The 16,320-nt window shown below is 32.7% G+C and overlaps 1 protein-coding gene across 1 annotated transcript in view; it reads left to right on the top strand.

Moving 5' to 3' along the window:
• LOC308640365 (transport and Golgi organization protein 1 homolog) overlaps positions 1–16,320 on the top strand; it is a 36,683-nt gene that overhangs the window by 13,912 nt on the left and 6,451 nt on the right. The window contains exons 2-13 of the mRNA XM_081312299.1: positions 3,650–3,781; positions 6,022–6,043; positions 6,968–7,056; positions 7,297–7,374; positions 7,463–7,573; positions 8,806–8,877; positions 9,056–9,160; positions 9,793–9,915; positions 10,014–10,119; positions 11,138–11,193; positions 11,282–11,372; positions 11,544–11,661. Coding sequence (XP_081168425.1) covers positions 3,650–3,781; positions 6,022–6,043; positions 6,968–7,056; positions 7,297–7,374; positions 7,463–7,573; positions 8,806–8,877; positions 9,056–9,160; positions 9,793–9,915; positions 10,014–10,119; positions 11,138–11,193; positions 11,282–11,372; positions 11,544–11,661 — 1,103 coding nt within the window. The remainder of the gene's footprint in view (positions 1–3,649; positions 3,782–6,021; positions 6,044–6,967; positions 7,057–7,296; positions 7,375–7,462; positions 7,574–8,805; positions 8,878–9,055; positions 9,161–9,792; positions 9,916–10,013; positions 10,120–11,137; positions 11,194–11,281; positions 11,373–11,543; positions 11,662–16,320) is intronic.

Below are 16,320 nucleotides of genomic sequence, written 5' to 3'. Positions count from 1 at the left end.
AAAGTGAAGAAAAGCAAGTCTGTAAATTGCTCCCATTTATCATTACTAAAATAAACCCCATCATTGATACAGAGGGGAGTAAGGTATGTATGCAGGTGGAGGGAAGCTCACAGAAGAAATTGAGTGGTGACTTACATAGTGATACTGTTTACTTGTCTGAAATACTGCAGAGGCAACAAAATACTCCTACTCTCAGTATTAAACTTAGTAATTAGAGCAGATATATCTCACTGTAACCAAAATAAATGTGGTTGTTAAGAATTTTTAACTGGCCAGCTGCAGTGGCAAACGCCTGTAATCCCAGCTGAGGGAGGCTGAGGCAGGAGGCTAGTGAGTTCAAAGCCAGCCTCAGCAACAGTGAGGCGGTAAGCAACTCAGTGAGACCCTCTCTCTAAATAAAATACAAAATAAGGATGAGATGTGGTTCAGTGATCAAGTGCCCTGAGTTCAATCCCCAGTACCAAAAAAGAAAAAGAAAAAAATAATTTTTTAACTGAAAAGAAAGAAATGAATAGTTTTGGAGTATAATTCCAGATTATCAGAGAGTCTTTTCAACATTGGGGTGCAAGAAATAAGGAGTGGCAGGAACATTATAGATACTGGCTAATTATTGATGCTGAGAGAAGCCATAAATTCAAGTGTGTGTGTTTAAAATTGGTGGTAATTATTGGTATTGGAAGAGATACTAGAGCTTAGAAACATATACTGGAGCTTAGAAACCTCAAGAGGAACCATAATATCAGTTCTGTGAGTGAAGAGACACTACTATATAGGCTATATAGACAGCTGCTATATCCCTAGTACCTAGAATAATGTTTTGCGCATGATCAGCAGTTAATAATGTTTTACGAATGGACGGATGAGGGGTGAATAGGGGAAATAAACAAAGCTGTTTTATCAAGAATCAGCAGTGAATCAGGATAGGCCTTCATGTTAGAATGAAAATCAGAATAGCTTTTGTCGCTTGCTATTTAGCATTGTTCTATAAGCCCTAACCATTCCAAAGATAAAAAGATACATGGCATAAATAGAAATAGATAATTCACAGGTGTAATTAAGAAATTGAGAAAAAAAATCTAAGCAAATAAACCAAAAAACCTAATGTGAAATAAATGTCAAAATTAGCCAAAAATATGTAAGACCAATACAAATAAAATTAGAATACTTTAATGAAAAATATTTGAATAAATGAAAAGTCTCATTTTTGAGTGGGCAATTTTTTATATTATAGAATGTCAGTTATCTCTAGATTTATCCAACTTAAAAAGTTACGGAAATTTGATTTAATTGGTTTATAGTTCAGCTGGAAGAGTAAATGCACAAGTAGAGCCATGAATATTTTTTTTTAAAGTAGAATGTATGTAACATGATATGTGAAAAATAATTTTTAGGTTTAAATATTATCAATTTAATAAATGAGATATTGAAATGAGTTAAGTATTCAACAGCATAGAAAAGTGTCAAGAATATCTACATTCAAAGGAAATAAAGAGCAAAAATAAGGGAACTTGTAATAAACAAGTGGGAAAATTTTTCAAGAATTTTGGAGGTTTATTATTTGAAAAGATTATTTACAGGTATTAGATCTCCAAAAATATGACCAAGGGGAAAACACATAAGCAAAATCAAGAATGAAATAAGGATATAAGTACAGGTACCACAAGAAATTTTAAAAGTCATAAATAATGCTACAAATAATCTCTGCCAATAGATTTGAAAATATAAGCAAACTCTAGATGGTGTTCTGGAAGAATATAAATTACCAGAACTAATGCAAATAGAAATGAATAAGTTCAAATGACCATTAAATAGAAATGAATAAGTCAAGAATCATTAAAGAGTTTGAAGTAGTGGTCAGAAGTTTTCCCTTTTGCCTCATCTCAAGCCAAAATTCTAGACTTAAGACCATTTTACAAGTGATTCTTATTAACTCTCCAAGAACAAAAGTGTAATTGTCCACTAAAATAGGATTAAAGAGAGAATGGAAGAAGAAAGGAAAGAAGAAAAACTGAAGAAAGAAAAACCACCCGGTTCACCTTAGAAGGCCAATCTTAATATGAAGTCCTGATAGGAATTGTGAAGAAAATAAAATTGTAGAGTAATCTAACTTGTAAGTGTGGTTGCAGAAATTCCAAATAAAATATTAGCAAGTTATACTAAGAGTGGACAAATAGTTAAACATTTGAAAAAAAATCTGTGACTGTAATCTCTACATTTTTATGTAGCAAGACAAAATCCATGATTATTTTAGTACATATCAGAAAAAAAATTCATAAAAAATTTGACAACCCATTTATAAGCTAAAAAAAAAAAGCTTTAGGAAATCAGGAATAGCAGGGAAATTTTCTAGTCATGATGCTGATTTTCATCAAAATGTTGACAGATTATATTTCTGATGGTGAAATTTAGAAGCATTTCCATTAGAATCAAGCATAGGACTAGGATACATACCCATTGTCAACATTACTATTGCAACATGGTTTTGTAGTTCTTAGTGAATGCTTCTCCAGTTCTTGCAATATGACAAGAATAGGAAATGAGAAAAAATATGAACAGATCTGGCAAAACTTTAAACCCAAGATAAGATGTTTTGAGTTTTTGTTAAGAAAATTATAAAATATTGAAGGACACAAAGACCTGACTGTGTGCTAATACATATCATATCCATAATGGAAAGATACAAAGAAAAATATCAGTTCTCTCCTAATTAATAGTTCTAGTCAAAATTACAATAAGGTTTCTTAATGAATGTGGACCACTGATTCTAAAATTGATATAGAAGAGTAAATAGCCAAGAATACTCAAGACAATCCTAAAAAGTATGTATTTGTTATCAAAACTTATTACAAAATCATTATAAGCAATATGGTTTGATGCCAGGTTGGTTAAGTAGATCAGTGGAATATAATGAAAAGCCCAGAACAGATCTGTATCTTGTAAAAATTTAGTATGTGGCAAGAAGGCCCTACAAATCAATGAATCATGTTAAATTCAGAGAAGTTTATCTAAGCCAGTTTTCAAGAGTTGTCTGAAATTACATGTCACTTATCTGTTTATATAAGAGTGGAATGGAAGTAAGATTTAAAATCTTATACATATATCATCATTGTTTTTATTTGTTGCCATAAAATTAATTAGTTCTTTCATATATTTAAGTATTTGTCTTAAATGAATTTTTTAAATTATAAAAAACAGGTTATCTAAGAGAAAAGAATGATCCAGAGGGATTCTAGCCAGGTGTTAGACAATGTGATGATATAGGGCCTGTTACAAACTGGAAATGTATGCTCAATTTAAAGTATTTAGATTCGGGCTGGGGTTGTGGTTCAGTGGTAGAGCGCTTGCCTAGCATGCATGAGGCACTGGGTTCGATCCTCAGCACCATATAAAAAACAAAATAATGTGTCCACCTAAAACTAAAGATACATAAATATTTTTTAAAAAGTATTTAGATTCATTATACTTGAAAACACTGCAAGCAAACAAAAAAATATGAGACTGCCAGTATCCTCTCTCTTGAAGAAGCTGTTGGAAAATATTGAGGAGGTGGATTTCTGATGAGGAGGTTGGTTTAGAATTGCCATGATTCTTTGTGACTGTTTTGTTATAAATTTAAGGTTTCCCATTTCTTCTAATTTGTCTGTTTCAGCTGTTTACTACATTGCCTGATGATACTCAACCTGGAACTGATTTTTATGGACTACCATGGAAGCCTGTAGTTTTCACTGTTTTCTTTGGGATTGTATCCTTTGTCATTTTCTTTTGGAGAACTGCTCTTGTTGTGAGTAAATTAACTTACTTATACCTTAGCACATAAGCACAAGGATTATTTTATATAGTCACTGCCCCCCCCCCTTTTTCTTTTTCAGTTGCTAAAACACAAATTAGTGGTTTAAGTCAAACTAACCTTATAAAATAATTTAGTGTGGGTGCATTTGGTAGAACTGGTAATTCTTACAGCCATCCTGACCAGTAGTTTCATATGTATCAGAAGTCTTAAAAGTGGGATAAAAGGTGGGATAGGTTAGATAAATATCCTTTTATGTAGCATATATGTCTAGTAATCTATCTTAAAGAAATAACTATGCTTTGAAGATTTTGGTAATGTATTTCAATGGAACAGTGTATTAGATTGAAGACTTAGCACAACATAATTCATTTAGGGGTTATTGTATGTTCGATTAATGGAATAGTAGGCAGATTTATTTATTTCAAAGCTTTGAGGTACAGAAAGTGCTCACAATTAAATGTGAAGTGGGAAAAAAAAGCAGAAACTAAGATTTAAATGTTGATGAACTGTATGTTAATATAAACACATATAAACAGGGAAATGCTGCAAAGAAATACAGTAAAATGAGAAAAAGGAGATGAGATAATTTTTCCAGTCTTTTATATAAATTTTTCCCAGATTTTATGATTTGATCATATGTTCAGAAAATACCTTTTTATTTGGAAGTATAGATTATGTGTTGTCCAAAAATCCATTAAATGTTTTGTTCATTAAGTTTTTTTTTCCTGAGCAGAATTAGTCTATCTCTGTGTATGTGTGTACATATATGTATAAGTGTGTGTGTGTGTGTGTGTGTGTGTGTATATATATATATATATGCGCTTATACATACTTATGTTTGTACTGTAGGTCATTCTGTTTCATAGTTATTTAACATAATTGGAAGAAAATTATTTTAGGTAAATGGACTTTGCATATGAAAAGCCTAACAGTTAAAGAGGCCAAAAGCATTGGATACAAATCTTTTCAAATCTGAGTGTTCTTTTTCTGATTTCTTAATTATTTCAGACATATCATTGTTAAGATAAGTTTCCTCTCCTTGTACAATTGAGTGTAAAATCTCTTAAAAAGTATTCCCTTCTTAAATAGAAGAATCGTTTGCCTGGATTCCTGTGAGGAATTTTCTAATCTCATTGAACTTTTTCTCAGCTAAAAGGAAAAAGGAAATAGAAGGATAAAGAGAAGGGAAAAACAAGAAAACGTTTTATATTTCTCTCTCTTTTTTCTTTCATTTCAAGAACCCCGGTACCTGTTTCTCTTTTCACTAGGTTATGTGGGATCTGGTTCCTAGCTTGTTGCTCCTCAGTTTCAGCATTTGACTTTGGAACTTTAGTTCCTACCTTAGATGACTGCTTTTATGCTACTTCCCATTTTCCTCTGTTGTCATTTTGAGTAAAAGGTTAGCAAGGCTATGACATTAAAGAAATGTTCATTTGTTTCTGTGTTGGAGTTTTCTGAATGCAGTTTCCTATTACGAAGATCCCATGGATGATCCATGGACACATCTGAGTATCCCATCACCATTTATAACATTTGAAAGTAATATGTTAAGTTACAAAGAAATTTAGTGATGTTTTAAAAAAATTTCTGCTTAGGTTTTATTATCAGGCAGTTTATTGCTGTCTTTTGGAAATGATTGTTTTTGTCCTTTCCAGAATATGTTAATTGTCATTTCTCTTGTTGCTTGTACATTTTCTTCTAGCAGTCTTCCCTTTCAGATTTCTTGCTATATATTTAGTGGTTTGCAGAAATAAGCTGATGTAGCCTCTTAGTTTCTAAATTCAGCCAATAGCCAAATTTAAATTGGAGTTCTAAGATGTTTTCTGGTGAGTGAAAGTGGCATATCTTAGTACAAAGATTATGCCTTTAATATTGTTTCCTCAGATTCCTTTTGAATAGTCATTGTTTCTAGACTTTATCCTGGTTATTTAGAATTGTCAAGTAAATGATTTTGAGTACACACACACACACACACACACACACACATCTTTACTGTGAAATAAGGTACATATCTTAGTGTTTTTATGTCAGAGGCTATTTATGAAATATCACTACCAATTAAATTTAAAAGGCTTGTTAACCTTTACTTATTTTTAATCCTATAAATTATTATCCTGAACCAGAATGTTATTAAATTCTCACTTGGTTATGATTCTGACTGTTGTTTTAGGAATGCTGTTTCTATTGAGCAGATGTTTGACATCAAATTTAATCTTTTTTCTCTTTTCTAGGTAAAAGATAGAGTATATCAAGGTAAATTTTTAGGTTTCTTAAACTTGTAATAACCCTTTGTATTGGTGTTTGATGTGTGTTTTATGTATGTTAGAAGTAGATACAGTGACTTTTAATGTCTATTATCTTTTTTACCTCCTGAAAATTTTACTATTCCTAGGTTGCTAGCATGGATAATAGAGTGGATGATGATGGTTCCAGCTCTGAGATAGGAGATAAAGAGGAGGAACAAATTGTGGATAGGGAGATGATGATAAGTTTTAATTTGGGGCAGATTAACTTTTGAATATTGATGTAATGCAGATGTATTACATTTGAAGAGTATTTCTATGCTAATGATTTAATGATGCATTAAGTAATTGAGTAGATAATTTAAAGAACGGTAATGTGAATCAGTATGTTTTCATTTCTGTTTTTCTTTGCAAAGAATTAAATGATTCCATTTTCTGAAAAGAAAGTATTTTGAGAAGGGAGGAATATCAAGCTACAACACTTTACTGTATTTCCCATCTGTGAAATAAGCTTAAATTGAAATATCATTTTGGATGGGAGGGGTACCTGGGATTGAACTCTGGGGCACTCTACTGAGCCACATCCCCAACCCCCTATATTTAGAGACCAAGTCTCACTTAGTTGCTTAGTGTCTCGCTCTTGCTGAGGCTGGCTTTGAACTTGGGATCCTTCTAGCTCAGCCTCCTGAGCCACTGGGATTACAGGTGTGCACCACTGCGCCCAGCAAAATATCATTGTTCTTATATTTTTCTTAAATTTTAATAATTTTTATACTCTTATTGCTAATAAGCATAGATTGCTTTTTAAAAGCATAATAGTTATGCTAAGAAGTATTTCCTCATAGTACCATATAACATGTCTTTGCTTTTAGTAGATTGAGTAATTGAATTTCATTTAGTGATTGTAATAATCTTGTGTATTTCCCCCTTTTAGTCAATGAACAGCAAATTTCCAAAAAGGTGAACAATTTCATGAAAGAAAATGAAGAACTAATGCAGAAATTGTCAAATTATGAACAAAAGGTATAATTATTTTTTTGTTTCTTTCTCCCTTGGTTCTAGCTTGAATCATTTCTACCTGTTTTAATTTAAAAATCGTATTTTAAAATTTTAGTTTCATTATTTCCTACAAATCATCCAAATTCTAAGCAGTCATATGTATTAAGTACTGCTTTCTTCTAGAAAGGGTCACTTGTCTGGAAGTAACTTGTATAGTAGCACTATAATTTGTGTATCTTAATTCTGAATGCTTTATTTACATAGATAAAGGAATCAAAGAAACAGGTCCAAGAGATCATGAAACAAAATATGATTCTTTCTGATGAAGCAAATAAATATAAGGTAAAAATCTCTTCTTTGGGGGGAATTACATTCTAAACTCAAAAGTAAATGTAATGAGTGAGTAATCTTGACACCTTTTTTTTTCCAGGATAAAATGAAGCTTCTTGAAAAAGCTAAAGAACTTCTGGATGAGAGAGCTAAAAATCTTCATGTTATGTTAGAATCTGAGAGAGAACAGAAAGCTAAGAATCAGGACTTGGTAAGAGTTTTGCTGCTAAGTGTTACTGCAATTTGGCTTTTGAAATATTTTGTAAAATTGGTTAAGTTGAACTTAGTCCAGCTGTTAACTAAAGTAAGATTAGGAGTCAAGGAAGTTGAACCCACTTCTGCCCATTTTGTGGAACTTTTAAGTATTGATACAACAAATTATTTTTATGGGCCTAGGAAATATTTTTATTCTCAACCTTGGATAATTTTCATATTGCTTTGCTCTGCCCTTGGAAACATGCAGAACAACTAAAAAACTATTGTCCAGTTGAACGGTATTTGTTTACTTTTTACTTGAAAGAGTAATGAATTAATCAATTTTCTGTACTTAAAAAAATTTTACTTACATATTTAATTTTCAATTTCTATAAGTTTCTGTAATTACATAAAAGTTGCAAAAGATAGTAGAAAGTGTGTTCTGAAATATCCTACCCCCAAGTAAGCTTGATCACCTAGCTGAGGTAGTATTTATAAGATTTCTCCACTGTAAAAATTCTTTCCAATCCTTTTCATATTGTATTCTTTGGAAATTACCATGCACAGCCCACAGTTAAAGTATGAAGAGTTACAAGCTCAGGATGCAGCTCATGGTAGAGCACTTGCCTAGCATGCATGAGGCCCAGGATTCAATCCCAGGCATTGCAAACAAAGATTGCAGAGTTATGTCCACTTCCTTAAGGAGCGAGTATCTTTATAAATTTTTTGGAATTCTTCTGTATGTGAGATTAGTCTATTCTTCCTTAAATTTTATCATTTTTTACTTCAGATAAGAAAATTTTAAAAATGATCTTGGGAAATTTTTTTCTCTATCACTAGAAAAAAAAATTACTAATTTGAACTGGTTTACTTGAAACAGTAATTAATTAGTTAATTTTCTATGCTTTAAAACATTTTATTTACTTATTGCATTATGATTTTCTATACTTTGACCTTTTTTTCTGGTTACCTCATAAACAGTAAGGTTGTGGATGCCATGAAATATTTATGACTTCATTTCCCTCATCTCTTTCAGTTCTTGATTTTTTGCTTAGTCCAAAGCTGGATCCCCTGCATTTACCTGAAATGTAATGGCTTGACAAAAATTTTGTTGTGTTTATCTTTTTTAGTATATATATGTATGTGTGTGTGTGTGTGTGTGTGTGTACACACACACACACACACATATATATCAGTATTTCTACTGAAATCATAATGCATATTTTGTGTTCTGTTTTCACCTGGCAGATAATGGAAAATAAGAAATCTATAGAGAAGCTTAAAGATGTCATTTCAGTGAATACTTCTGAACTTACAGAGGTAAAGCTGCCAACTCTTGCTAACGGATATTAATACTACATTTATTTTTGTTGCAGACCAAAAATTTGAGGTGTGCTAAAATGTGCAAAAAATGAGAACTATATGATGTCTGGTTTGGGAAAGTATAACTTTGTTTTTTCTTTGGAATTAATTCACTAACTGTAGTGTTTTGCATTAGCTTCAAATTCTCCTTAATGAAGCTAAGCTTCGTGAAGAGAAGGTGAAGTTGGAATGCTGTCAGCTTCAGAAAGAAAATACCATGCTTAAGAAGAAGAATGAACAGGTAAAGAAAATTTGATGTCATACATAATGTAAACTAGAGAAGTGAATATCATTATCTTGTATCTTTCTTGGATCTGTTTCTGAGGTAAGGAATATTCATGTAGGACCTTTTCTAGATATGCAATGCTCCCCAAATTGAGTGCATATATATGGTCTCCATCTGTTTTGGATTTTTGGATTATTGCTTTTCTTATCAAATGTCAATCAGTTATTGACTTCCATAGCCTCAAAGAAACTTTTTAAACCAGAAAATTAAGTATTTTATGATTCTCTTTTGAGTAGTTACTGATTCACCGGCCAAGGGAAGATTACATGATAAGGAATCTAAATTTAGGAGACAGTCATATGTGCCCAGCCATTCCTGCTGGAGGTAAATTATTTGAATTGGCAGCAATTTTCTGGGGAATGCAATAAACAGGGTCAACTTCCTGATAGCTCTGATGTTCTTACTGCAGCTGTGAGAGTTGGGGCCACTCTGCCCTCTTCCTTAACCAAGGTCTCAACCCCCTCGATTGAGGCAGGCCACTGAGGAGTATGGCTCTCTATTTCTTTGTCTAAGTCTTGTAGTCCTGATATATCCAGTGCAGAAACCCCTCCCTAACCCATAGGAATTCATGTGTTTTGACTTTTCAGTTGCAGCAGGAAGTCAAAGACTGGAGTATATCACACACTGAGCTCAGTGAACAAATGAAATCATTTGAGAAGTCCCAGAAAGATTTACAAGTAGCTCTTAGTCACAAAGATGATACTATTAATGTAAGTTTATACTCCAAATACATGTTTCATCTCATGAATTCTCCTGAAATCTTCTGAATTAAAATCGAGAGTCTTCCAACCTTTTGCTTCTTTTCTAGGCTTTGACTAATTGCATCACACAGTTGAATCAGTTACAATGTGAATCTGAATCTGAGGATCAAAGTAGAGATGAGTCAGATGAATTAACCAATGGAGAGGTAGCAGGTAAGATCAGTCTCAGGGAGGTTGAATCCTTTTTTGCTTTCCTGTCTTTAATTAAGTATACAGATGCTACTTTTCAGCTGGATGAATTTCTTCTTAAGCTTCAGGGTTGTAGACATATATCACTGGATCTATAGATATGTCTGTTGCATTGGCAGAGGTGGGTTGCTGGGGTATAATGTAGCAATAGGCATGTGAAGAACACTGACTTTTTCTATCCCATTGAAAACTAGTAAGTACACTGCAGCTACAATAGTCACATCCTATACCTCTAAGTATTGAACATTGTACATTAAGAGAAATTTATTTCTTAACTTATGCAGATGATACTTGATTTTGATACTCATCATCTCTATGGCTCTGTGGTTTTAAGGTCCACAGTCAGTCTTAAGAGTCCGGAGGTAGTTGGAACGATAAACTAAGGCTGTGAGAACAGAGGCTAGAGACTATCAGAAAGCTAGAGAGGGAGTGTAACAGTGTTTACTGATGAGGAAAATATTTCCAGATGTTTTCTCCCAAGTTGGATATTGCTTACATAGCAAGTATTTCAAACCACACCTGGTAGTAGATTCAGGGAGAAAATAGAGGATTGAATCTTTCTAAACAAGACACTTACTTGCCCAGGTGAAGATAGATCTGAGAGAGAAGAAAAGCTTTTATCTTACAAGAATAGCATAGATAACATTTTAGTTGTGCATACTAGAAATTCACCTTTTTTTTGAGACAGACACAGTACTTTTATTTATTTTTATGCTGAGGATCAAACTCAGTGCCTCACACATGCTAGGTGAGCACTCTACCACTGAGCCACAACCCCAGTCTGAAATTCACCTCTCTCTTTTTTTCTTTTTTAAATCTAAGCTTGCAATTCTCTTAAAAGTCATTAGTCTAATCAGTTTAATTATTTAATTGATTTTTTTTCTTTTGGTGTTTGAACACAATCATTCTTTAGTTTGGGGAAGTTAGGAGAATATAGAGTTAAAAGTAAGGAAAGAAAAAGCTAAAGTCTTTTGTTTTTTAGGTGATCGGAAGGAGAAGATCAAAGATCAAATTAAGCAGATGATGGATGTCTCTCGGGTATAGTTCTTTGTAAGAGTCCCATAGTGCCTGTGAATTCTTCCTGTGCCTCACTTTTAAGAATACCTCTCTTTTCTGCAATTTTTAGACACAAACTACAATATCAGTAGTTGAAGAGGATCTAAAACTTGTACAACTTAAGCTAACAGCCTCGATGCCCACAAAATATAATCTAGAAGGTGGGTTCTTCTTGAGAAGAAATTGCCATGTTGGAAAGACTTAAAATTTTATTGGAAAGATAAAGAATGGCTTCTTGCTTTCATGCTTCTTACTTTTCTTGGCACTACTCCCTCAAACAAGTTCTTAAGTCCTTGTACACATATAGAGATAAGCTGTTTTATCCTTTACAGACCAAAAAAAGAAATTAGAAAGTGACTGCAATTCACTGGAAGATGAATGCAAAACTCTTAGGCAGAAAGTGGAGATTTTAAATGAACTCTACCAGCAAAATGAGATGGCATTACAAAAGTAAGATTTTCATTGTTTGTTATTGTTATCACTGTGTGAACTAACATATAATTTTATCTTTTCTTAAGATTATTTACAATTTCTTCTAGTTGTAATAAGTAGAGATTTGTCTTTTTTCCTTTGTGTTTTGTTTCCTATAAGTTGCATTTTTCTTTCCATCGTCAGTCTTAAGAGTCCTGAGGTAGTTGGAACCATAAACTAAGGCTGTGAGGACATCGTAATCAATTGTCAAATTCATATGAAGGCAGGAAGTGGTAAACTGGTATTAACAGTCACTGATGTGGAGATACCTCTCAAAGATCTAGACCCTTTCTATGATCCCACTGTTTATTTTAATTACCTTTCATTGTGATCAGTTATGTAATTCTAATGTTTTGAACTTGTATCTCTAACTCTGGACCTTTAAAAATACTGAGTGATTTGGAATGACATGTTTTAGTAGAATAAAAACTTCAAAAGGGAATAATATTTACTTATTGATGGTACAAGTTTTGGACTTGAATATCTCAGATGTTCACACTAAAAATTGAACTGTGGCAAGGACCTTAGGAGTTATGATTACAGAAGTACTTGTTTGTAGTATATATTTATATATTAATCTTCTCAGTGTGGAGCTAGTTATTTTTTGAAAGTTCATTTGAAGTTTTTAATCCACAAAAATACTTGAATTCTCTAAAAATAGGTTTTTTGTGTCATATTTTATTTGTTTGCACCTGATTTTACTCTTCGGCATATTATATATAATCTTGTTAAAGCAAAGACAGACCTTCTTACAGACCTAACTATTTTTAGGTATTTTGACTTCTGTTGCCTAATTAATGCATTAAATATTGAAACCTTTCCATTAACTTTTCTAAAATTCTTTGATCTCCAAGCGACCTTTTTAGAATCTCGAATTTTTGTTCAGGCCAGTTCTAAATGCCTGGCCTGTTTCAAAGAAACATTTCTCATTTTATCACTTTTTTTAAAAAAGAACACTTGTTTTCTCTGTCCCTACTAGTAATATGAATGACCTAAATGGCAATTAATTTTCTTTGTAATGCAGTTAAATTGTAGCACTATTTTCCTCAACTCCTCCAAAATTCATTCAGTCATCATCTGTGGTTTGTACTCTTTTTACTCATCCCCAGGTACTATGTTAGTTCATGCCTGTGTCATCTTTTCTGTTTCTAACCTAGGTGATCTGTCTTCATTCTCCGTTATTTATATTTTTATATAATTTATTTCAAATTCTTAGTAATTTTCTCTATAGCTGCTTGAGTGGACTTTCTAAAATATAAGTCTGTCCATGTCAATATGTGCCTGTGATTTATGAAGAATTTGCTTTCTATTTGATGACCTGTTCTTTTTTTCTTCCTTGTATCTTTTTAATAGTTTAAATATTTTTAATCATTTTCCTCATCCCCTGTATAAGCTTGATGTAATCATAAATTATAATGGAATTATAATTATATAATTATAATTTTATTCATCTTCTCATAATTTAAAGGCCATGGTATATATTCTGGATTTAATAAAAACCTGACATAGATTAATAGGTTTATTATTTTTTTTTATGGGCTCTAAGTAGCTCCTGAATCAGATAACTGTTGTGGCATTGTATGTTAGTACTTCATATACTGTGAACTCCACAAGACGTTCATTCAATTTATACACATATTTAAAGTTTCTGTAGTTCTGCATTCTACACTGTTGGTTTCTTATTTGAAATTATTTTCATTCCTTTGAACATTGTCCTTTAATGATAGATTTGATTAGTGTATCAAAGGTAGTACAAGGATAAACAGAGAATAGTATTTTATCCACTAAATATTGCTACCTTTATAATCTGTATTAGGTTGACATGAACTTCATGATTAGAGTTAAAACCAGTTTTCATTTTTGAAGGATCTTTCTTTTGGCTACTGAATTTTGACTGTTACTTAGTTTTAGCAATTTAAAAATATCCAATTAATTACCATCTGTTTTAAATTTTTTCTTTAAGGAGTCCATTATCATTGTTGTTTGGTCTTATCCCTCCCCTAGTTCCTGTAGTCATTTCTCTGTTTTTTTAGCAGTTGTATTGGGAAGTGCCTAGGTGTAGTTTTCCCCACCCCACCCACATTTTCCTCTTGCAGTTATGTTGCTTGGGACCATTAAACATTTCTTGAATTTTCGAGTCTTTTTCTAAATGTTGATTTTGCCTCATTCTCTCTTCTGATTATAATAATGCGTATTAGAATTTGATTTCCCCTGCCTCCTACATTCTGGATTTATTTCTTCTGGATATTTTCTTCTGACCTGTCTTAAAAGTGCTAGGATTTATTTTACTTCCCAAATCTGCTGCTAAAATCATTCATTGAGTTTAGGATTTTAAAAAGTTCAGGGTTTAAAATATTATTTTAGTTGTAGATGGACATAATATTTTATTTTATTTTTTATAGGATTTTTTTAAGAGAGAGAGAAAGAGAGAATCTTAATATTTATTTTTTAGTTTTTGGCGGACACAACATCTTTGTATGTGGTGCTGAGGATTGAACCCGGGCTGCACGCATGCCAGGCGAGCGCGCTACCGCTTGAGCCACATCCCCAGCCCGACACAATATTTTATTTATTTTATGTGGTGTTGAGGACTGATCCCAGTGCCCCGCACGTGCTTCACCACTGAGCCACAACCCCAGTCCTATTTCAGTACTACAGCTCAAACCCAGGACCTTGAGCCATGTGCTCTACTATTGAGCCACCTCCCCAGACTCCTTGCTCTTTCTCATAAGGGACTAGTGTCTTACTGCTTTCCAAGCCATCTTTAATCTCATCATTCTGCCTCTGCCTCCTGAGTATCTTCGACTGTAGGTAGGTCACCACACCCAACTATTTCTTGGTTTTATAGTTTCTAATCCTTTGACAAAATTCATAATCTTTTTTTTTTCCTCTTTTGTGGTGCTGGGGTTTGAACTCAGAGCCTTGTGCATGCAAGGCAGCACTCTACCAACTAAACTATATTCCCAGCCCTGAAATTCATAATCTTGACTTTACTTTTTTGACTATATAAAGCACAGTGATTTTAAAACATGTGCGGATAACCCCATTAGGTGGTTTCCTTTTCTGTGGGATTTTTTCTCACAGAATTTTGTCTTATGGAGTGCCTGGTCAGTTTTGATTGGCTAACATTGTTGTGATAATTATAGATGAAATTTGAGGACTAAGATGAAGTTATCTTCTTATAGAAAAGTGTTGAGGTTACTTGAGTAAGATTGTCACTTTAAACTTAGCAATTAAGATAATTCAAAAATGACTTGTCTTTTCAATGTTTCAGTATTGTTCCTTTTGGATTTTTTGCCTGTTCATCCCTTAAGTGTGCAGTACTTTTTAATCTAAACTCAAAGGCTAGAGCTTTTATTAAGGGTCCCTTTATTTGTAGCCCCAAACACTTCTTTTTTCCTCTAAGCCCAGGAATTTGATGAAGGCTTAGTTCAGACTCATTATATCTTTGTGTTATCTTCAATATGAGGGTAAACCTAGGAGAAAAGTACCTCAAAGTGCCAGCCTTACTTGTAATTCTAAGATTCCTTTTTCTAATGGATCTTGGCCACATACATATATCTTCACTGCCTTTTTAGCTTGGATCCTTTCAAACACAATTTTATATTCTTATAAAGATGTTTTAATTGTTCTTAGTGCTCTCAGACTAACTCTTTGATAATTGGAAACAAAATTCTCTCTGTCCTTCAAGATTCAGTTTTCTCCATATTCCTTCTTAAGCCAGTGGGGAAAATTATTATATTCCTTTAGGCGTCATTTATACCTGAAACAGTGAGCTCTTTTATTCTTTAGCATCTTACAAGGTAACTAGTATATTATAGCCACTCATAAAATACTTGCTGAAGAATTAAATGAGAAGCTATATAAGAATATATAATCCCCTTTTTCTATTTGGTATCAATAATCCGTTTTTACTATAATTCTTCTGATTTATGGAAAATTAAGTTTCAAGTTAATTATCTTTTGAATTGGAACTATGGCTAAAGTAGTACAAGGATAGCAGAAAATAGTATTTTTTAAATCATTAAATGTGGCTACCTTTGTCTCAGTAGATGAACATCTTGAGTTTCATGATCAGAGTTAAAACTTGTCAGTAGATAATACTCTGATCGTGGGTCAGTTTGGCTTCTTTTTCTGGTTGACAGACATTATCAAAACTCAGATTTGTCTTTTTGCTTAATTGCAATTCTTTTGAAATAGATATCTAAAGTGTGAAAAATGTTCTGTGGTTAATTACATAGCTAAAAGACATATTCTAGAAGATTTTTTCTTTGACTGACTATATCTTTATTATGGTACCAGTCTTGGATTGAGAAAAGAGTTCCTCCATGACAAAGATATACTTAGTGTCCTACCCATGGCAGAAACGAGAAAAGAATTATCCCCTGCTTTATCCTAATATGTTTAATGATGTTAGGTTGATCAGTCCTGATCTTCCACATTGAAGTAAAGTGAGTTTTTATTATCTTACACACAGGATACTTGCCCTTGGGGCACATGTTGTTTTCACATTTATTTTATTTACTGGTAAGTAGAGAATTAAGAGGAGAAGTTAGAAAATGTAAGTGATTTGCCAGAGTTTGATTTACAAAATTGCAGGTTTGAATTCCTATTTTATGTGCTTAAGCATTTTATAGA

This window comes from Spermophilus citellus (genome assembly GCF_964194105.1).
Source record: "Spermophilus citellus genome assembly, contig: SCAFFOLD_114, whole genome shotgun sequence".
Taxonomy (NCBI): Eukaryota; Metazoa; Chordata; class Mammalia; order Rodentia; family Sciuridae; genus Spermophilus; species Spermophilus citellus.
The sequence above is the reverse complement of the archived record's forward strand: the minus strand, read 5'-3'. Positions and strand labels throughout refer to the sequence as shown.